At 40.4% G+C, this 23,831-nt stretch overlaps 2 protein-coding genes and 1 long non-coding RNA gene across 6 annotated transcripts; 1 reads left to right on the forward strand and 2 right to left on the reverse strand.

Annotated features, from left to right (window-relative positions):
- Nucleotides 1-233: 233 nt before the first annotated feature.
- Nucleotides 234-14,240, reverse strand: LOC145448274 (myotubularin-related protein 9-like). 2 transcript variants are annotated; one of them, XM_080326635.1, is made up of 12 exons: nucleotides 13,969-14,240; nucleotides 12,867-13,024; nucleotides 12,697-12,805; nucleotides 12,516-12,641; nucleotides 11,845-12,015; nucleotides 10,855-10,973; nucleotides 6,355-6,453; nucleotides 5,689-5,850; nucleotides 3,016-3,201; nucleotides 2,133-2,309; nucleotides 1,814-1,965; nucleotides 234-1,097 (listed from the first exon to the last, which is right to left on the reverse strand). In XM_080326635.1, the coding sequence occupies exons 1-12, from the start codon at nucleotides 14,083-14,085 to the stop codon at nucleotides 577-579; spliced, it is 2,097 nt and encodes a 698-aa protein (XP_080182761.1). In that variant the 5' UTR covers nucleotides 14,086-14,240; the 3' UTR covers nucleotides 234-576. The 2 variants fall into 2 exon arrangements, with proteins under 2 accessions (XP_080182761.1, XP_080182762.1); XM_080326636.1 differs by lacking the exon at nucleotides 13,969-14,240 and adding an exon at nucleotides 13,154-13,459.
- On the forward strand, nucleotides 4,366-5,054 carry LOC145448291 (uncharacterized). The gene is made up of 2 exons (XR_013917859.1): nucleotides 4,366-4,849; nucleotides 4,880-5,054. It is a non-coding gene; the product is annotated as an uncharacterized LOC145448291 (long non-coding RNA).
- Nucleotides 14,241-14,327: 87 nt separating the features above from the next.
- LOC145448276 (septin-2B-like) lies at nucleotides 14,328-23,363 on the reverse strand. 3 transcript variants are annotated; one of them, XM_080326638.1, is made up of 10 exons: nucleotides 23,084-23,363; nucleotides 22,083-22,090; nucleotides 19,297-19,402; nucleotides 18,238-18,448; nucleotides 18,044-18,178; nucleotides 17,417-17,636; nucleotides 16,216-16,361; nucleotides 15,605-15,703; nucleotides 15,486-15,543; nucleotides 14,328-14,846 (listed from the first exon to the last, which is right to left on the reverse strand). In XM_080326638.1, exons 1-10 carry the CDS (start codon nucleotides 23,157-23,159, stop codon nucleotides 14,745-14,747), a joined length of 1,161 nt encoding a protein of 386 aa, XP_080182764.1. In that variant the 5' UTR covers nucleotides 23,160-23,363; the 3' UTR covers nucleotides 14,328-14,744. The 3 variants fall into 3 exon arrangements, with proteins under 3 accessions (XP_080182764.1, XP_080182765.1, XP_080182766.1); XM_080326639.1 differs by lacking the exon at nucleotides 23,084-23,363 and adding an exon at nucleotides 22,238-22,404; XM_080326640.1 differs by lacking the exons at nucleotides 22,083-22,090; nucleotides 23,084-23,363 and adding an exon at nucleotides 19,980-20,506.
- Nucleotides 23,364-23,831: the final 468 nt, after the last annotated feature.

Raw genomic sequence — 23,831 nt, forward strand, 5'->3', positions numbered from 1 at the left:
GTGATCGACAGTAACCAGCAATGATCGCCGGTTCGCTGATCTCACAGGACCTCGTGAGGAAATTCTATAGTACTTGATGAATCCGACCCCTGCTTACGCCTCAAGTCCTTGACGACAGTATATCACACAAAAGCCTCGACAGGACAGACATAATCGTTTCCCTGGTCATATCCGATCCAAAAACACGCAATGCTCGATAAGGATATCTATATGCAACCGCACAAACGATACAGTCACTTTTCGAATTTTCTATTGCACGTACGACATTCAGAGCAGGCATCGCAGGAACGCAATTCTTACAGTTCAAAAGATTCAGCAAAAATTTTATAGGCGGTTCATTTCCAGGCAACATTTTCAAGCACTTGAAGAACAGAGAAAATGTTTAATTTTGCAACCCGGAACAAGACTTCAAGATTCGACGTAACCAGAATATCCATTGTGTATACCACATTGTCCACGAGATTTACACCGCCACCGCCGGTAAAGTGCACGTTGTTATTGGTAGATACGAAATCACAATATAGAATGCATTAAAATTTCTCGACACAGCATAAATATTACCACTAAATTACTCGCTCAACTAGGCGTTGGCGACACAGCTTCGGGGCTGCCCGATTCAGGGCTGTCTATAGCGAGATCGTCCAAATCGGGTAGATTTTGGGCGTCTGCGGTCGAGCCGCTACCGTGATCTCCGTTATTTACAAAAGACAACAGATCCTCCAACAAATCAGGTTGAGAATTTACAGAGAAACTGTCCGACGACTTGTTATATGAAGTGTCGCCGGCAATCGGGACGTAGAAACAGCTCTGGGATTCTGTGTCAGGCGTTGCCATCGGTGTCTCTGAAGTAGATTGAGGCGCCTCCTTAAGTACAAGCGACGGACTCGGACGCCGTGGTATTGCGCCGGATTTTTCCTCCGATTTAGCTTGGTTCACATCTACCAAGCTCTGGATGTTCCCGAGCCCGTTGTCACCGCTCGTGTCGGCTGTTTGAGACACTTGCGCTCGTAAAAGTTCAAGTTCCATTCTGTGATTCTGGAGTGTTCGCACCCTGTCCAGAGTTGGGTTCGGCGGATTCAGATCGGGGATGTAGTACTCTGAGAATACAGTTATAAGATGATGATGGAATGCCCCGAAGAGAACAGAATTCGAACAAGAATTACAATTAGTAATTGTGATAAGGTAGAAGATACAGCATTTCCTTCCGAAAACAAAACATTTCCTGTCAGTATAATGACATGATACTATTTTTCAATGCATAGGGAACCGCACAGTCTAAAGTATAAATAGTATTTCATTCGTTTGCCCAATTGCGACACAGTTTCAAGCGATAAGGGCCTTGCATCAAAGAATATTTACGGCGATAATATTTTATATACGAAGCAACTAGAATGCATATTCGTTGTGCAAGTAAACAAAAATTTCAATGACGTTGCAATTGGCTAAACCTCGGCACTGGCATGACTTAGATACGTATGCTCATAGTGGGAGTTATGTATTATTATTAATTAAATTAAACATATTCCCTTGTCTGTTAATCTAACAGTTCCTGGACACAGAAATTTACCGACCACATCGTGGCTTGGATAAAAAAAATCTTATTTTGTGAAGGTGCAAATTATCCAAAAGTCCCTTTAGGGATATCACTCAAACATACATTGGTATTTGCCACTGCCCAACCAGTTGCACGCCTCACTTACGATTGTAGCGTTGGCATATGCTACGTTATCATATCGAGACAAGATGCATTATTGCTAGAAAATTGACGTGGGAAGTATTGTAAAACCGATTTGCATGACTACAGCACACTTACCTTCCCAAAATTCCAAACTCTGCGGTGCTACAGACGGCCAGATAACGCTATTATTTTTCCTATATAGCGGATTCACATATTTGCCGAATTCGGATGGCGAAAGAATAAAGCTCCATAGCGAGACCGTCTTGCTCTGTAGCTTCGCTCGCAACCTACAAAGAATTTGCGACTTTTATAGCAGGTTACTAGCGAATGATAAAACTGAATTGTTAAGCAATTGAATTCATATCAACCGATATATCGGTAGAGCTCTACTCCAGACACGATTCAACACAATCCGCAAAGCAAACGTGCACCAAAATAAAACCGGGCGACGTACCTTTCCTGCACGCTGTTGAAGAGAAACGTCCCGAACTGTGACGAATAGCAGTGGTGGCGCAAATCCAAGAGCAGCCTCGACGTAAACTCAAACGACAACGGAAACTGCTGTAGCACTTGAAACACGCACTCCAGAAATATCGGGAAAATCGGCCCCTCGCTCCGCTGCTTGTTATTGCTGCCAAAAAAACGCACTCAGCCGGTAGTCGATGGCAGAATACCTTTAGTTTTTTTCAACTTCCTTATTTGAGTAGGTTGCATTTATAGACTACTTCCGTTTTCGCCTAGTACCATGTCAGTTCCGATAGATTTGCATTTAAAAGTGAAATTATCGTAACAACTGTGCGATGTAGCCGTATGCAAACTCGGTCAAAGTAGCCATCGAACTGAAGTAGAAGTAGCATCATAAATTAGTCAACCTTCGTTAGTCGCAAAGACACATCTTACGATTGTCAAAGCGAGCACCAACAAAGGTACGTGAGCCCTTGCCCCATTCACTTCTCCAAACCGCCCAGTAATTCTCATACACTTCGTTTTCTACTTCCGGCACTTTCGCCATATAATGAAAATCACAGTTTGTACTCGTAATTGAGTAGAATTTACGGCATAGTCTCGAATTCCAACGACGAGACAGCGGTCCAGAATTGACATTAAAATAAGAGCCCAAATCTAAATCCAGAATTCACTCACTATCATCATGTCGAAGTTCGTATCCCCCTAATGACAGAATTTTTTTTCGAAAGTGCAACAAAATCAGTAAATTAATGGAGATCTTACGTCCAAATTCAAATCCTAATCCGCTCCTAATCCAGCCAAAATCTTAAAATTTTGTCATTTCAAATCCAAATCAATGCTTATCTCTGCCTCTTAAGCCTGACCCTCACCTGTACGGGCCGCGCGACATTCTCTCGCCAAACGGATGACCGGCCCGCAGCCATTCCTGGTCAATCAGCGTTAGAAATCCGCGGATCGTCCTGCACTCCGGATCGAGAATGACTTGAGCCAGCGACGTCACAGTGAGGGTAGAGTCGAAGCCTTCAGAGCCATGGACCAGAACTGACCATCCATCCCTGAAAAGCATGTTAAAATGACAACGTACAAAGCCATAAAAATCAGGTGTGAGGCATGAAAAATTCAAGAACAGGTTTCAAACAGGTCGAGCCCTGCCTGATACGTATTTGAATTCAGAAAAAAAGACCATTCATGGTTTCCGCAGGTGAAAGCTTATTATGAATCGAGATTAATTGCATATTCATCCCTTCCACAGAGCTCACACCGTAGCACTGATGTGATAGGCCTTTTCGAATGAAATGCTTACACCCAGTTGCATAGCAAAGTCAGGACAGAAGCGTTTTTCGATTGTGACATTACAGTCATGAGTAAAAAATTTATGCCACCCCAAAATTTTCAAATAGCTCTACGCTCGTTCAGATGTTCATTCTAGGCTGTCCCGCCTTCGTTTGCATTAGAAGTTCTCAGCGAGGTCACCACCACCATCTAATCTTGATTTCGCCAAAAAGAACAGCCAGTTGACAATCAGTCTTAGTGTTAGCCAGAAAGGGCTTCTGATTTGGAAAACACATTCGTACCACATTCGGAGCAATGGCACGCAACATTTGAGCATGTGGGTCGAAGTTAAGGTTTGGGCTACAACAGGGGTGGGCAAACTACGGCCCACGTAGAAGCGTGTTTGAAGCTAACATGGTTAGGAATGATGCTGTCAGCATTGCGTGTCATAAAACTGAACCAAAAGCGGAAATAGTAACTCTATGAACAGATCGCTGCCCACAGATTGAAATTTCAATCCTGGTCTAAGAATCAGGACAACTGACTTTCATCTCTATAGTTTTGAGAAATTGGTTATTGAGGCCGACCAGCCTATGAAATCTCGCCACTATGTTTCTGACGTGTGCACGATATCATCAAAGCAATGTTTGTTTTGTTTTAAATAAGCACATATATTATCTCCATGTCCTCACTATATAATCAAATACCAATATTGCGTTTTGGTTTATAATCTCAATGTTATATAGTGCGGCCCGCGAATGGATTTACATGTGGAATGCGGTCCGCAAGCTCAAAAGTTTGCCCACCCCTGGGCTAGAACAAGGGTTGATTTGGGCTCAACTGTCGTTTTTCATTGCGTCACCGTACTGAAATGTCGGGCAAGCCAAAGAATGTAGAAGGACAAGAAGTGCGAGGTCATTGTTGCGTCATGCCACTGTTACGCAGCGGCATCCATTTTGGTCTCAAAAGACCACAAAGACAGCCTGAACCTATGCGTGCGGCTGTAGTTTTCGGTCATATTGGCAGTGATATTTATGGGATTACGCTCGCAACTGGAATATTGGACATAGAAACCAAGGTGAATTTATGTATTTTCGTTGTCTGCTGGTCGTTTGGATTGCAATGATGGCGTGTATAACTGTATATGTTGATGAAAAACAAATCACCGGCGAATCCCGGTAGGCGTACAATCCTACATTGCTTCTTCATGATTTGGCGAATTAATCCCTTTATTTAGAATCTCAACCAAAAGGCTTCTTGTGAGAATTGTATCCTGTTGAAGCAGGAGATGGAGCTAGTAAGATTCAATATTGCCGATAGGAACTTTCCGCATAGATACTGTAACAGCATAGACCACCCACTACGATATAAAGTCACCAATCTTACAATTTGCAGCTACAAGGCCGGTGTCGGGAGAAAGATGAAGAAATTGTGCGTTATTATTATTATTATTATTAAAAGTTTAGAGTCACCCTTATCACCTGTTCAGGTTTTGTGTGCCACGGAATACAGTGCAAACAAATTCAGGGAGAAAGATGGAGAAATTGCGCCGTTGAAATCGCTGGTAATGCGAAATCCTTGTGAAATTAATTGTAGCATTTTGACGATACAAATACACAATGAGAACCATACAAGATACCCAAATGTGAAAAATAGCGGAATTGTACAATTTATGATCGTTTTGGTAGTTGCATGTAAGCTCGGATAACACGGGACAGATGGAGGAGGATAGGAAGTTTTGTTAACAAGGATCAGATTCAAGCTTTGAAAAAAGGACAGGCCTCTGGATGCTGATGGTCCGGTGATACAATTATGTCAGTACTGAAAATCAGGTTTTTATCTGGAAAGAATGGGTAGTTTTTGAGCTCCAACAGTGTTTCTATATCGAATGTTTACATTCGATAGTGTAGATATCTGAGTAAATGCTCTGATACCACGAACATTTTTCTGAATTTTTTAATATATTCTCGGGTTAAGGCTCGTTCCAGTTTCTTAGTGATGATTAATTGGTGTATAAATTAATCAGTCATAGGTGAAATTATTCAAAAAATAAATTTTAATAGAACTGGCAAGCACGTCTGTAGGCAAACCGAAGGCAGATCGCTGCAGCTTTTGAGACCAAAATGGCGGACGCCATACGTAACAATGAAATGACGACACAATGACCTCGCACTTCTTGTCCTTCTACATTCTTTGGGGCAAGCTATAGCAGTATTATGCTTCCATTTTGTAGTACACCACATCAAAATAAAATCTGACAAATTCCTCACCAATCCACGCATTGAGCGACAAGGCACGCCGCGTCCAGCGATCTCTTGATGTATTCCATCCAGTTGCTCGACTCCATCTTGCTCAGCCACCGGTCCATATTCCCCGACTTGTCGTTGCTGGCTTCGACAATCTTTATCAAGCTTTCTTGTTGCACAAAATAACTGCAAGGGAAACGTAGACTTTATTTGAACGACATCATAAACTTGGCTCTATATTCCGCTTTTCACAAAATACAAGCTCGAAGTGTCGATTTCTTCAAAATAATCGCGGTTACGACAGTAACGAAGATTTGGTAGCTATGAATGAAACCCCGAATATTGTCTTGTCCCCACTCATATTAGCAATGATGTGGTCGTTTGTACCACAAAAATCTAGTAACATTGCTATCCATCTTAATATTATTGATAATTTACGGTTCATTAATACAAGGTATGACGGCGAAGGCAAATGATATTCAATAGCTCAGTAAACTGCTTAAATTTGTTGACTTGGCCACGAACAATAGTAAATACTGTATCGGTGACCACAGAAGGATAGGCCTATAAACTATGCATCTACATTCTTAAATCTACATATATACACCTGGTCATCTGCAGGCTGTGAAAGATTCCTGCTATTTTCAGTGTGGTCAAAGCTTTACAGTTATATGCAATGCATGTACTAACTTTTTAAGATTGGTATGCATTCTTTTCCATCTAGAATAATGAAGTTGGCTTTCAAAACCGCCTCCTTTAGTCTTCGCTTGAGTTGCACCGTGTTCCGATCTGAAAGTAAAACTTGATTTGAAGCCAATATGAAAAAGAAAGATAATAAAATTCTCGCCCATAAATATCCAACGACTTAACACTATATAGTACCTGCATTTCTGCGATACGGTGTAATGTCATTTTACGCTGCCACTCATTAATAGTATAATCAGACGTGGCATCATAAAATCATATTACGTTCCTTTTTGAGTAGGTTTACACCCACTGATTAGGTAGTAGATTAGAACATTTATGTACCATCATGCCATTGAAATGGAAACAAGTTCAAATTGGAATGTTGTGAATATGTGTCACAGTTACTCGCTTTGCCAAAGTAAACTGGGCCTTTTCATAGCAAGCAAAACAGGAAGTTGCATTCAGAAGACCCTAATCCTGTACCGGATTATATCAATGAATTGACTATTTTGAAACAGAAACAGCCATTTGAGCGAATATCCAGGCTAAATCCAAGTGCTAATCAGAAATAACTGAAACATTTAATTAGTTATGGAAATGCAATATCATTGGGAGCTCAATATTCGGACCAAGACCAGGTATGATACTTTTACAAATTTGTTACCGTACTCTAAATTTGTTCCCGATTCATAAACATAAAATCCAAATTTATCTCCATCCTGCACACTAGGGTTGTCCAAAATTTGAAAAATTTCGAAAATGCTGCGTTGTAATGTCTTATTCTATAGATTATTGATTAAAAACATCAACAAGCCTGAAAGAAGCTCTCAGGAACGTCGTTAAGATTTCTTACAAAGCGTTTGAAAGTAGCCGTCTGCATGTGGGCGGGGAATCGATGAAGTGGGCGGGCAATCACGAACCTAGAATTTTGATTGGTTGGAACCTGTAATAATAAGCTACTGATTGGCTGAAATACTGATTTTGTGATCATTGCTGGTCACGATTTCGTTCTACTCTGTTGTGTTGGTTTGCAGCCATTTCTGTTCGTGGCATTGGCGATATGGTAAATTGACGTTGTTAATGCTGCCATCGACAACAGCATAACGATCCAGTAATATATTTTCTACCTGAACACTGTGTATAACAGTTTTGTTACTTCTTGCACAGGAGCTTGGCCAATTAAGATAAGAATGAACTAGATGCATGCATCGTGCTACCTTCGAGCCTTCTAAAACATACCAGTTGACAACGACTGTAACTCAAATTGCAAACCAGTAGTCAATTTCTCCTTATGGCTTGTTATGGTAAGTCGACGTCTCTCTCTAAAACGAACGCATATTACACTTTTTATTCAAGATTTAACAAAGGCAAAAATGCTATTTACAAAAGGCATCATTAAAAAGTATATCGCAGGGTCAGTGTTGCAGATCACTGGCCTTTGATAAGAGTAGACTTCCTGCTGTCTCCAAAAATCTTCCTATGCTGTTCCACAGCTTGAAGCAAACTGTCTCTTTGCTGTTCATTGTCAGTCAAGATTGCAGCATAGTCTGTGCTTAGCTTGACACCTCTTTCTGCGGCATCATTAACGACTTTGACAGAACTAACGTAGCAATTCATTTTATTGAATGAATCTGAAAAGTGCCAATCATCAACCGGTTGACGCAGCCAATCCCCAGAGCATTCAAAAACTTCAAATATGTACCACGACTGGGGCCCAATAAGGTCAGACAACGTACTGTCCTTGTTGATCTGTATAGTTGCAATCAATGAGGGTGGGCCCCTTCTGAAACTGGAAGTTCGCTCTACTTGCAGGAGCGCCTTTGCCATATTTTCCCGGGTTTCCTTGCTCTCCGTCGGTGAAAACAAGGCGTATACAGCGGTTTCCTCAACAATATACCAGTCGTGCTTCAAAAGCTTTCGTGAAGCAGCTGTGGAAACTTGCTCATCATATTCCTTATAACTCAACATGTGCTGAACGAATCTCAAGTCATTACCAGCTGCATCACGACCAATGCTTGAATCCACCCACGCAGGGATATAAAAGAGAACCAAAAATAAATTGAAGCGGCGCAGCAGTTCAACTTCTTCAGATTTGTAATCTAATTGGTCGGCCCACATGAACATCTTTTGAGCATACAGAATTGTACCCATCCATCTCGCATGGTGTGCTGCACCAGGTTTGTGATGACGTATATCTTCATCTGCACCGAGAAGAGCAAGAGCATTAGTCACACATTGCTTGTAGTCATCCCGTGTGAAAAAATCTTTTCTGTTCAACAGTAGCTTGAACTTATCAACTATCATTGCAGCTCGTTCAGCAAAACATAGAGGAATAGTCAGAGTCTTGAATTGCTGTTCCCTGTCAAGACTGCTCCAGTTCCTTTTAAGGTGGGCAAACCATGCATTCTCTGGTCCAGTTGTGGCCTTTCCAAATAAAGATTTCCAAACGTCTTTCACTACCAGCTCATACACATGGTGCCGACATGCATGGTAGAACACCTTCCTTCCTAGAAGGTCTTCAAGAATCTTTGCCGCACCCTTCTTCCAGCCGCTGTTGCTTGCTGTAGTGTCAAAAACCAAAGCTGTTACAGCATCTTTTATATTCCAACTTTCAATTATGTTGAAAGTGGTTTCTGCTTGCGTCTGACCTGCAGCATTTTGCATCTTTTGAATGCCAAGTAGTTTTCCTTCTGAGTATTGAGGATGACAAGATAGGACAATTGACAGAGCCTCATACTGATTTCCTAATCTATCCTCTGTGAGCTTTCCATCCCAATGAATAGCAACATGTTGAGGTTTATTTTCTGCAAATTTTTCTGAAATATCCTTGGAAATTTCAAGACGATTTGTTTCCCTGGCTCTCTTTGTCGAAGATCTTGACAGAGAGAACATTGCTATGTCACCGCCACAAGCCGTAATAAATGCTCCGATCAGCATTGTTGCCTTGTTGTCTGTTATTTGCAATCGATCCAGAGCTTGGGACACATGGGTATTATTCATAATATTTTTAGGTGCCATCAGCTTAATGGCTGTCGAGGTGCCAAGACCAACATCAGCATCATAATCAGAACTTGAACTCAAACTATCACCCTCTTTTGAAGATGAAGAAGATGCTAAAACAACATAGTCATCACTTGAGTCATGTTGAATGTTTTTAACAGTTCTATCCGCCATGGTTGCTATTTTCTTTTCGATGTCTTTAGCGAGAATCTTGTCTCTTCCCAACATTATGCATTTGCGAGATTGCTGTTGATCTTCATAGAATGCAATGTCTTCGAGCTTTCTATCATGTGATAGATAAATGTCATTTTGTATTATTGCTATCGCATCTGTACTTCCAATATCCCACAACTTGTCCAAATCTTCCGTGAATTTTTTCCTCTTACCCTTGGGATCACTTTCCCGTTTCATGGTCGCCTTCAGAAAAATATATTTTTTGTTCAGTTTTTCAAGTAATTTCACCGCATTTCCTTTAAGTATTGTGGCAATTCTCGCCATTTGCCACACTGTCATGACATCATGAACCACCACATTACATAGCTCACGAGTAGGGGTTGACTGAGGGCAATGGTCTTTCAGATGCAGAAAGTAACTCATTACTTCTCGCAAGGTTGGTAATCTCGAGCCACAGATGTAATCGCAAGCATATCCGACCAAGTAATGCTCAGATCGAGATCTTGTTCTTCTCTGTGGCAAGTGCACAGTCTTCCGCCGTTTTGCCTCTGCCATGACAGTAATATTTTTGCCTTCTATCATAAATTACAGCTACGCCTAAAACATTTAAGTAACAAGTGTTACATTACGACTATTAACTCACCAACCCACAATGCCCTTGTACATAACCACAACCACTACTAACAAAATCGACCTCATCAGAACAGAAAATGCTGCTGCAACTAAAACATTGAGCAAGGAACAAGTGTTGCATTACAACTATTGATGCATCAACCCACAATGCGCTTTACAAATTCCCGTCTCTACTAACAGACTCGACCTCCGCAAAACAGAAACTACTGCTACAACTGATACATTCGAAGAACCACTGTTACATTACTACTATTGACTCATCAAACCACAACACGCTTTTACAGTATTACAGCCGTCACCAACAGACTCAGCAGCAGCAAAACCTACTCCTTCTGTCAAACACGGTGAAGCACCCAAATCAGAGCTGACAGCCGCCGTCATCATTGAAGCATAACCGATTACCCAATCAAGAATCGTGGTTTCGTCATTGCCCGCCTAGTTGCAATTTCGCCGTCGGTGGCCCGCCCACTCTTTGGCAGCTACTTTCAAAAGCTTTGTAAGAAATCTTAACGACGTTCCTGAGAGCTTCTTTCAGGCTTGTTGATGTTTTTAATCAATAATCTATAGAATAAGACATTACAACGCAGCATTTTCGAAATTTTTCAAATTTTGGACAACCCTACTGCACACCCATAACGCAGAACGAAGGAAAATACAGAACAGCCGACGGCAGATAACATCCAAGCTGCTATCTACCTGATGTCAAAAATATATCCTTTGTGAGAAGGCCCCAGCATGGCGTTGAGCAGTTTTTCATCTTCCTTGCACCGTCGATTGCTGGACCCAACAAGTGGTTGACTGGATCTTATAATGGTCTGTGAAGATTTTCGGTATTTTACAAGACAAATCTTACCAAAAAGTGGCGTGCCATTGAGTCAAGACAGTCGAGGAAACTAGACAGTGTACAATGTCCATGATTAAAATGAGTCATATAATGTTAGCATTGATAGCAAAGAGAATCATTTTGCGACCGATCCTCGCTAACACAATTCGTGCAGCTGCAACGTGCTGAAAGCAATAGCTACCACTGACAATTTCAATCCTGAATTCTTGAAGATATTGGGTAGAAAAAACCCTGTGTGACTGGACGCTGAGTTACTGGAGCATTTACACATGTCAAGTATTACCCTTGAATATCTCTGATCAACTGCTGGCATTATCGGCTTTCAGAGACTATCAAGCAACAGCAATCCATGTATCATTACAAATTACAATAATAGGCCTACATTCAGATATCATTGATGACTATTTACTTGAATATCAAAATTTACATCATTTCATCAAAATATATACTGTTCCAGAGGATATTAACCATGAAATAGGCTAATCGTCCACAACGTCAATTTGAAACTGTGACTACCAAGACGAGTCTAGTTCACACTCAGAAAGTGAAATATAAGCACGAAGTATACAGGCACCTAAACCTGCAAATACAGAAGGACAAGAATCTTGACAAGCCAATGAATTTTGGAGTATGGAAAACAGTTATTGTAATTAGTCAGGAGGCTGACAATTTGTCATAGAGAATCCTACTGATTAAGGTTACAATATCTTCCATATTATATGAAAATGTCCTTCACACTTGTAGTAGAACTTTGTATTAGTATACAAGATTGCAGATGCAACTTGAAATAAATACCGTTTCAATAATTTTATCATGATGAAAAAGAACATTTGAATACTGACCGCTGTGTTTCTGTGACAGTAACTCATCACCGGAAATCGGCCTCCTTGTCGGAATTTCGCTGCTTTCATCAAAACGTCGTCTTTGATATCATTTGGCACAATAATATGAGTTGGGTAGGAGCGGCAACATTCAAAATTGAAATTTATGTCCGATATACGCCACCTTTCTGACTGTAAAATATTGTATCAGTAAATAACAGACTTTCACATTGCAATAACATAGAATCCTACAATAAGGTAGGCTACTACTCATCCAAGAGATATCTAGGAATGTATGAAGCAAATGGTGTAGTTGAAAGCGCAGATGATTATACTAATACTCATATCATCTCTTCGATCAATCACACTCCATATTACCTTACTACAAAAGACCGGGTTGATATGATATATACAAATATCAAAGCATTTTGAACATATGGCTGTTGGCAGATAGCGTGAACAAACAGGCCTGCATCCAAAATGTGATTTGAGATTTTTACACCAAGTCGTGCGGAATTACTGACTTATACGGCAGTGTAAGCCGTTCGTGGAAATAAAATTGTCAACAATGAATGGAAAAATCATAATACATTTCAGTTATCTTACAATGCTTGCACTAGGTTTTGCCAGCAAGCAAATAATTTGGAAATATGCTCCGTGACTAACCATTACCACAAAATTCAAAGGCTTACCGTCATATTCAATTTGGCAATTCTTTTGTCTATCCTGAATAATTCCCAACCATCTTCTGAAAATTCAAACTTTGGTCGATAGAAGTAGGGATATTGAAGGTGAGGGTCCAAAACATTTGAAAGTGTCTGAAATACATTACGTTTTATCCACCCAAATAACAAAAATAATCCAAGGTCCTACTTCTGCGGAGTATGCCACGTTCGATGCCTCATCCACTCCCGGAATAGTAAGGCTGAACTGCTTCAAATCTTTACATTTAATAACGATAGTACCTTTGTCCAATCCAATCCTGAAATACACTTTGAGAATCAAGCATGTCTAACTGTAAGAACTGTCAGCGATAGATTTACCTTCTTTCGACAGAGTCGATATTTCTGTAAGAGATCCATACCTCTTTCTTTGTATCATTCGCGTAAAGTATCATATTATGGCCTGTGAGGCATAAAGTACCGGCTGTCGTTGATTTACTGTGATTATCGGAACACCATACTTCGTCAACTCGGCGCGTCTGTTGAATAAAGATAACATTTCCAGATTTCCAAATGAGATTACGTTGCTTAGCTTAGCTCAGGAATATAGGTTAATCTGATTAAACTAGCGCTTCCATGACGCATAAAAGTAATGATACATATCTCACCGGTATATAATCAGCAAACTCCATTGCAGATGAGCGGCGTACCGTTCTCAAAAATTAGTGTTACCAAAGTGAATTTGCCAAAAATCCTTTGTTGGTCGCTTTATAAAGTTAATCAAAACGGTTGATTGAACTCTCAAATCATTAGCACGGCGTCTTAAGTATGTTGCACATAGGTATTAACGACAGTCGAATGTCCACCAGAAGAAACCCAAACATACAACGCACGACAAGACCTGATGTAATATGCATGTATCGCCTCAATTTGCAGCCTTCTAAAGTTCTTATACGCGACTGCTAGCAAACTCCGGTTTATGTTGTGACGTATCCGAACTCAGCTTCGGAAAACTGATTACGAAACACGCAAGGCCTACAAAATTTTGAGGGATATTAGAAAACTGTAATTAATCCTTTATAGTCATAAATATGTGAGTGACAGGATTTTTAGTGGGATAGATCAGCGCATTCTGCGTCTAACATAATGACTTTTCGGTTTCCGATCTATATAAACAATTAGGCATTACATTTAGGTAACATGAAGGGACTTTGGACAAGCAAACCGAAATAATTTTTGATTATTTGGAATAGAATGCGGCTCATTATAATACAACCGAGATTCGATGGATTCCGAGCATTGTTTCGATATTACGGAAAGTCAACAGTGAATCACATCGAAGGATCGACACCAATATATTGGCCACTCAAATTTGCTACGAGTCACGAGCGTAGGAACAGCATTGCAAGACTCTGCAATAACGAGATCACTTAAACAGCTAGTCTACATAGGTCTACATGACTAGCAACGACTGCGATATTACCTGAGACAAACTTTGCAGCGACAGTGTCTTCATGAGCAATTTAAGACCTTCCAACCCTGCATGATCTTCTCCGTCAATGGAGTTTTCACTAGAACTTGTCCCCAACCAGGAGAACATAGTTTCAAGACGAAACACAGCAACCGCACTATTAGACCACTACCACGCATCCAATAGTTTAGTGATCACCGAACTATACTTTCCGATCGATACTACGCCATAATAGCGCTTGTAAACACTTCGATCCATCTAAAGAGGAATCTCGTTGAAATACATAACCCGTCCTCGCCAGCTCTTTAGTCCGATTGACACTAGACTTCAAGTGTTTCCGCTTGTCGAGTCGATACAAGTCTCACCACACATTTCCGCGTATGCAAATACAGTAATACTATATTCATAGATGTGTTAATACAATAATGGAAACATGGCCCAACACAAAGATATCGTGACGCATATGACAATATATGTCGGAATATTACTGATTACAAATGACGCAAAGAAACGAAAGCATTTTGACTGCAATAAGTAGTAACCAGGCTTTGACGGGACACAAACAAAGCATAGGAAACGACATGTACAATATTAGACTCAGTAACGAATCACCAGGAAAACTAAAGGCAAGAGACAGTCGCGGGCGTCCAATAACAAATACAGCTGGTACGGTCACAGAATGAGAAACGTCCAACATCTCTCATCTCCATATTGCTTGGCAGTAGCACGGCTGGTAAACAAGGATTTGCTTGCTCCTGGCATGAAGCGAGCGGGAATTCTATTTTAATCTACACTTGGTGCGAAGTCACTTTCCCCGGGCTGCCTGCGTCCTTTTGCTGGGATTTCATCTGCGCCTGCATGCGGGCAATCATTTGTTGCATGTGCCGAAGCTGGAGAATAGAATTGGAGTGATTATGGAAAGAGAACTGGCTGCTAAATCCCAGTATAAAGTACACCATGCATTAACCCATATAGTGATTTGGTATATCACTCGGTAGTCCGCGGTTTTACTTGAGTAGAAGTCACGCCATGCACTTCTACTCAATTACACAAAGGAGTAAAAAATGAAAGGGTTAGCAAGTACTCAAGTATGTAGTTTCAAAATATAACTTTGTCGGAGGAATCGCATACTTCTACTAGGTATTTGGAGATGGCTACTTTACATGCATCTTTGTGGCTAACGCAAGATGACTTCATTTCGAGATAAAGTAGCTATTTCGCGTTATTCTCGAGAAAGTTTACTCATAGAAGTAATGCAAACTTATCCCAAAACTCCAAAGTGAGAAAAGTGAGTAGTTTGCATTCTAAAATCCTAGCCACTTGAGTGTGTAGTGCAAGCAGGAAAAATTGCTCGAGCATTCTGAAAGTATTTTGTCCATAACAACCAACTCTGAATATCCCATCATATCCTATCATACCGCATCGACAGTGACAACAACAAGAACATCACACCTATTTATATATTTACACAGTACATAATTATAAATCAGTACATTGGTGAACACAAATCTAAAGCAAAAAGCCCTTACCTCCGCTTCTTTCTGGAGGAGCATTTTATCTTTTTCGGACAAGTTTGGATCTTCAACCCTGAAAAGCCGGATCAGCTTTAGAGAAGGAGATTTCAATCGAAAAGGGCAATGACACTCACTCGTCTCCGCCGGAGTCTTTGCTACCCTTGAGCCTCTGAGCACGGAAGTTCTCGTAGTGCAAGTCGTGCGTGACCTCCTGGAGGTCTTGCATGTGCGTTCTGTGAAATCAGATATGTCGCGATTGAACAGTGTAAATTGAATTTTTCAGTTGACGACGCGAGGATGAAAATTGGCCGGATAATCAAATGGCGAGTTACCAGATATTTGCTATTGGTATTTAGTCTGATGGATTAGTATTGGGTCGGCCTGTATGGAGTAGGGAATAATTACAGCAGTGGTTCTCCACCTTTTTATAAATAGTTTTTCAAGTAGTTTTAAAAATCAAAATCAATTTTTACCCAGTGTCATGTACAAAGATAATTTTGTCAAACAACTTTCGTCGGCAAGTCTGGTAAAAGCCCAATAAGTGATCCAGGGTTATGTAGTGGATGCTGTGTGCCAATAGTTTTTAGTCAATATTAACTTTGATCGCAACATCGCAAGGGACTTTAAATAAGTATGGTTGTCAGAAAAGCATAAATGCATGGCATATGTAAAATCATCCGGCTTATCAAAAACGGTCAGGTAGCGGAAGCAGTTATTGCTGCGGACAGGGCCACCAAGATCTTACATGAGCATGGTACGAAGCTTGAGAAAGTCACAATGTTCTGGATTCTCGACTTCGACAACGCCCCATGGGTACAATCTTCCCCTCACTTTCTTGCCTTTCACTTCGATCAATTGCGTGGATCCGACAACCGCAAACGGTATGCTTTCCTGCAGTAGAACGAAGTCACCGTTAGAAAAGTAGTTTGATCAATCTTTACGTACTGCGTAGTATAAAATGATTGCATGGATTTCAAATTAGGAAAAGATCAGCGACATATAGAATAACAACGGCTACAGCGGCATACTAGCGAAACGGTAACATTCACATTGCTTACTGGGGTGGTCTTTAGGGAGCTTTCAAAATTACACGAAAGAAATTTATATCTTGGAGAGCTTAACAAGGCGCATGCATACCGCATGTACTCAGCCTCAAAACATCGTAGCCGGGTTGTAACCAAATCACAAGTCAATCTCAATTTTATAGTTTTGACCAGAGTCAGCGAGTACAGGGTCGGGTCTGAGTCATGGTATTATGACTCGAGTCTGAGCCCAAGTCATTGTGTTGACTGCTCAGTCTCAAGTTAAAGTCTTGTTAAACCCACTTTTTATAACTTTGTTTGGTGATATCGAATGGTTCGCATTGATTTTATACTAATTTCCTCACTTTTAGCCGTTTGTGGTTGCATTTTCAAGTACCAGTACCATTAGATGAAATCCCAATAGTGTGGTTACTTTACTATTCTTCGAAATTCCAATGAAATGACGGTCTTGGCCGTCTCAGTCTTGTGTCATATGACTTGGTTTGAGTCATGCGCAATGAATCGAGTCCAAGTCGAGTCAATACACATATTCTTGAGTCGAGACGTCAGAAAATCGTGACTCGAGTCATTACAACCCTGCATTGTAGAGAACAATGAACCAGAAATTTGTTTGATTAGTTCGGAGGCAGCCACCACCGAGCTGTCATTTTCTATTCGTGGGGAATTTCACCAAATATTTGACGTTTATCACAAAATGCACTGCACATTAGGTCGAAGTAGGCTAAGACTACCAGACCACTCTGAAAAAGTGAGACTTTATTAGTGACCACCTCTGCGGTTACAGCGTGTGTTAGACTCGAAAAGGCTTGTCAGCTGCATCGCAACCTGACGCCACGTGTGACAACTAAATTCACAGACGCTTCATTGTGAACCATGAGATATATTTTTGAAATATCTATTCACCCGTAAGAGCCTGGTCTGCTCCTTGAATTCTTCGTCCTCGTCTTCGTCGGCGTCGGGAAGTTGGTAGATCTGTATTCCGTGGCCGGCTATCTCTTCCAGGATGCGTTTCTTTATTCTCTTAATCTCGTGGAGGGTGAGCGTGTCCGCTTTGGCGATGACGGGCACAATGTTGACGCGGTTGTGGAGAGCTTTCATAAACTCGACGTCCAACGGCTTTAACCTGCGAAACAAGGCACAACATGCAACTCCGGCACACGACACTTCCGTTGGGTAATACAGCGACGATGGCCGAAGTTATCGTATTTGAAATTAGCATTTTTAGTAGTATACAAACTAAACAACTACTCCAGTAGGCATTACAAGTAGGCAAAAATTAAATAAGTAGGCCTACTCCGAAAAAGCTGAAACGGCTAAAGTAGTGAAGCTATAATTCAACGTGCCCAGCCCTAATGGTAAATGAAAACCATGCAAGACTTGCACAAACTACCCATTTAGTTGGATGACGGTCAACTAATTAAACTATAGTTCTAGTTGCGGATTTCGAAAAATATAGTTCGTGCAAGTCTATGCTCGGCTAATCATAAAATATTGTTAAGAAGTGTTGTCAGAATACAAACAGACGTATACCCATGGCCCGCTGGTGAAATGAAGTAAAAACAGCAATGCACGCGGTTGTCAATGATATGACGTCTGTTGAGGCCACTTTCATCATGTAGGTATCGCTCAAACTGGTCATCGATGTACTGGATGATTGGCTTGAAACTGTTAAAAATGTGTCGTTAAACACACTATAGACACACGCAGTGATTACTCGTAGTTACCAGTCTGAGCAATTCAGGGCGTCCCCGTAACCCGGAGTGTCGACCACGGTCAACCTCAGTTTGACACCCCTCTCTTCAATTTCGACGGTGCTGGCGTCTATCTTCACGGTTTGATTAATCTTTTCGGCAGCAGGCGGTATAACCCTCTCGGGGTAGAGGTCGGTCAAAAACAGACTGTTGACAAGGGTGGACTTTCCGAGGCCGGATTCTCCTGCAAACGGTGTCGTACACAAATCAGGTACTGTTTACAAAGTGTCAAACACTTGAACGTCGGTTCAAAACTTGAATACTGCAATCAGGACCCAATTCATTGCAGTATCATTTTCCAATTAATGCATAGTTACCGTTGGAGCTGGCAAGTAAAAATTACACTGTTACGTCATCCTGGGTCAAATTAGTTTTCATTTGAATCTGTTATTAATTGTTAATGCGCCTTCAACATCCAATAAGGGGCACACGAAAAGTCTGCAAGGTACACTGCAATGATTGTAGCCCTGAAGGCATAATTGTGTGCCAAGTGGAGACATATAACCAAAATATTCAGCAGGTTATGATATCATTGTCACAATATTGTCCAAGTAAAGTATGAGATGAAAAAGTGTTTCTTGTGCCCCAGTAATTGAACAAGCACAATGGTTCTTGACCAAGGGGGTGCTCGTGCCCCCAAAGGCCGATTCTGAGGATCGGTTATGGTAATTGAAAGTGAGAGGAAGGTAACGCTTTCGTTATTTACAAATGAACAGCGGTGTAACTGGGGAATAAAACGTGCTATTGCCCCGCGGTTTTCCACTTCGGGACTTTGATGTCATCTTCTAACATTAGTAACAAGACTTCACTTTATCCGTAAAATATTTTGTTTCTCTTAATGTATATTCACAACACCACAGTTGCAAGTCATATTGGAGAGCGCACTGGCACTAGTAGGTGATTTCGAAGGGGTGTGAACAAGGGAAGAGGTTAAGAACCATTGCCCTAGCTGACTAGCTCACAAAAGAAAGTCATTGAAACTCGAAACTTGATATCATACAGTATGGCACGGCATCACTCCAATCATCTTACCCACAACCATCAAGGTGAATTCAAAGCCCTTTTTCACAGATTTCCTATGGACTTGATTGGGGAGGTTTGCGAAACCCACATAACCGGCGGTCTCCGGATTTGTAAACTGCAGAATAGCATACCAGTATTGTTGCAGGTAGTCCAACAAGTGATGAACACCAGAGAACGAGATACGTCAGAAAAAGAATTGCCTTTATCAAAACAAGTCAGTGTAGTCACCAATTACTATGCCCCATGCAGAAGCATTATTATTATCTGCCATCAGCAACTACGTCAATAGATAAAGGTTTTCTGAAAGCACTACAGGCAGATCAAATTTACCTTGAAAAGTTATGCATTTCAAGGCAATAGACATCTCGACTCTTGAAATTGCCATTTCAATGATTGAAACGCTACGCATTAAAGCGATATGTATTGCAGATATTCGAATAGTGTATAAAATGGTAGGAGAAAAATCATGCAGTAAGCACCCCCCAAACTGTGTATTAAAAGACCACAACACACATTCCAATCACCAGAAATTAAATTACAATATATTCATTTATCCCATGCCCTCATGAGGCAGAAAAACACTGAACCATTCGCAGTCCCTACATAATTACAAGAATATTCATTACCAAGGCCTATAATGGCTTAACATCACACTGTCTGTCTTTCATCATCCATTATTACACACAACAAACCTTGAACTTAGACGGTTCCTCTCTAGATTCTTTCGAAATGCCCTCATATTTCCTTCGGATTTCAGAGGCATTGTACTATGAACCATAAAAATGTTCAAATTATTAAAAGCAAATACGCCCCGAGCCCATATATTTGATAGCTAACATAATCAAGCTGGTACATTTGATACCAAGCCATGCACCATGAGATTACTGCTCCGCTGTACTCTGAGCTTGTTTGATTACTTCTCAAGCAGGGATGGGTGACGATCATTTTTTCCAAACCACAAGATGAATAATTTTGAGCAGGCAGACATGGGGCCAAAAGTGCATGGCATTAGTCTTCAGAACATACATTGCATCGTGCATGATGAGAAAACAGTCTGTCAAATGATATAGTGGTACAACATTAACGACAAACACTAGCCTGCTGATGTAGATAATTACAACTCGAAACTGTAGCTTTCAGGTACCAAGCAGCTAGCAGTAATTTACGTTATATCATAATGTGAATAGGATAAGATCTCTTGCAATGCGGAATTTGCAATAAGTGGTTTGTTGATTAGCATAATGATTAGCTACTGTATTGCCACAAACTGCTTTGACAATACCATTTTATACATTGCAAAAAGGAATGATACAACATGCGGAATCTAAAATTATGTGTTTGATTGAGTTTTGGTAAGACATGAGCTTGGTTAGTTTTAAACTTGGTAATCAGCTTAGTATATGTGGATGCTTGTTTAATTTAGACACTTCAGAGTTTAACACGTCCATCATTGAGTTAAATTGCTCAACCATTTTGGTGATTCCTTCTTATTTCACAATAAATTGTGCACCGTAATATCATTGCCCCTCTGGTCTCCGCCGAGGCATCTTTAGCGATTTAACAATATTTCAAGGACCAGTTGGAATTCTTTTTAATAACGAATGACATGTTTGCATCATGCTACAGTTTTATTTTGTGGTAAGGACAAGAGCATAATGTCGCTGAAAAACCAAACTGTGTTATGTCCACTTTGTGTATTTTTGAATTATTTTCTTCCATCAATTGGACATATATCTTTCGTTTTAACCGGGCTCCGAGTTCTTAAATAGCAGGAATTTCTAGTGAAGTGAACATAATTATGAACTTGAATTTTCAAGGCAAATTGAAAACAAAACTGGTTTAGGTCCAATTAATATGGTCAAAGTCGAAAACTGTTTGGTTTACAAGTGACGATAAACTCTCATCATCAGCAACATGAGGTCTCAGGCAATGTAATGACTATAACGACCATTTGAACAAAACGATGAAGTACGGTAACTCATGCAGAAATAGAGTCCGATACCGTACACGCATAGGCATCTTCTTCGGAGACATTTCTTAAAATTAGTGATCGACCCACAGAATTATCACTAAGCAATATGAAATAGGTCAAGAATATCATAATTCTTTTTATAGTAGTGTAGGCTAGATGATGTTTTCTGTGATTGAATAATGGGTACATACTCATTTGATCTTCCCCAGTTGTTCATACTCTACATAAAATCATGTAGAGTGATAATAAGCTACCCAATTTTGCTCAACCAGTGATTCGGTCCTTACTGAAGAAGGATAATATCAAATTTGAAAAATTCTTTCTAGTTTAAGCTACTTAGTTTACTGATTACCATGATTACCGAGTAGGCGGCTACCACACATTATCAGCATGGAATTTCATGTTTTTCACAAAACAAGTGGGTACCATTACCATAACATTCAATCTTGTGGTGACCATGTAATTTATTGCTTCTTCCAGTTCACTAACAGGATTTGAGTTAAATTTGTGCAGTTGCATGCAGTCGACACCGACACTGTGCAGCGTCCACCGATTTCCACAAGTGACTTTAGCCCCAGCTGGCCAAAATAGATCTCATTCTCAAGCAATTGATGCGCCATAGCATGCAGACAAGTAGAAAAAATGCTTGAAGCAGCACAGATAACGGGAAGATGTTGTGAAACGGAAACATCATGCAAGCCTCTTATAGCTAAAAATGTGTGGTGCAAGATGCATGTCAACATGTCCATATGATCGAGGTTTCTAATGATATGCCAGGCAAACCATGTAAATGTCTCATTCAGCAAAGTATAAAAATTCTTACCTTTTGCTCTGAGAATTCGAACGGCACATGCAAAAGACAAAAATTCGGTCAAACCATGAAAAAGTCGATATTTGCAACATTTCATATTTCAAGAAATAAACGAGTTCCTAATGCATGGTACATTCGTAAATATGGACTAGCAACAAAACACGTACCTGCCATATTTGCAATCTATACAAATGTATGGTAAATAGCGAAATCCCGGCCAGCAATGCGAAACAACAGTTATGAGAAGTGATAATCACCAAAATTTATACGGGCACGATATCAATTTTTCTATAAATAGATGTAAAAATATGCTCAACGCGATACGCTCAGTGAAGCCGCTTGACTACGCCCTCATCTCGAGCACTTCTAAATTTATATGGTGCGCTTCCAGTTTATGCGAATAATACCAGTGATGGGTCGGATAAAATCACTATCTTCGGTAAGAACATAAAAATATGCATTCACGGGACCTGAAGAACATACATTATACATCTATCTACATAAAGAATTATCTGACAAAGACATATTTCGAATATTTACAGGGTAACATGCCCGCGGCAAAACAAAGTCTAACGTCTGTAATCGCTCAGCCGTGTAGTAAATGCGACCTATATTTAGTTCACTACTTTCACACCTGTTATGCGATGGAGTTAAGCAAATTCACGCCGTTTACGGCCAGTGTTCAAAATTTAGCTATGTCTTGGTTTAAATATGCGTCTTGATTCATAACCCGTTAACGGATTACGGTACTTTCGACAGCTCACTATTCCTATAATATCAAAAAGCACATAACCTTTATACGGGTTACGTATAAAATTTCAAAATTACAAAGTAGTACAATACTATGTTCAACGATTTAGTTGGCTGGGGGTAGCGCGTAATAAACGACTTGTACGTGAAACATGGTAAAGGATCACTCGAACAAAGCCCCACGCCTCTTAAGCGAATATCATATATTCGAAGACGAGCTCAAAATCTGCCCACCTGCATGTAAATATTGGAGTTTTACTCACCTGGTAAATCTACTTGCGAAAACAGCTTGATTCCTTTTCTGATAGACTTCTTTGGATTTGATTCGGAATGACTCATTTTGCGAATTATCGAATCCGTCAATTTGGAAGAGAAAGTCTTCGAAACGCCACAAGAGACCCTGACGTTATTCTATTTTGTTCAGCTTCAGTTTTGATTTCCAGTATAACCTCGATAAAAGTGAAAAATCCTCGTCCAAACCTCTGAAAATCCCGAAAGATATCTATTTCAAAGCGGGGGAGAATCTAAGTTCAAAACATGGCGGAATGAAACAATGAATGTTTAACCGAGCGAGGCGGGCTTACGTCGAATCTAATTTACCAGAACATAGATAACGCTATCGTTATTTGCTCATACAGCAACATCTTCAATGAAGCTAGGCTAAGTCGAGGAATGGCTTAATATACAATAAGAAGAGTCATAATAATACGTTAAAGCGCTATTGTTCTTGTTGCGATAGAAATCGCAGTCGCCTTGATAATATACCTATGAGTGATACAAATCTCTAGTCTTGCGATTCACGAGTTTAGTGACATTCTCCGCCTTTCGATAGAATGAATGCGCCCGCTATATGAACACTGCGCTTATTTTGCTTGGGCGAATAACCGTACGATCTTTACTCATTTATTGCATGGTTTTCGAACAACAGTTTCTTATTATCAAAACATCCTAAGCAGCCCACGCCCGCTTATAGGTAAAACGTATACCGAGAAATGCCTGAGCTAATGGAGA

The sequence above is a fragment of the Botryllus schlosseri genome, chromosome 10, assembly GCF_051294905.1.
Source record: "Botryllus schlosseri isolate E-star chromosome 10, Bs_hap1, whole genome shotgun sequence".
Lineage (NCBI taxonomy): Eukaryota > Metazoa > Chordata > Ascidiacea > Stolidobranchia > Styelidae > Botryllus > Botryllus schlosseri.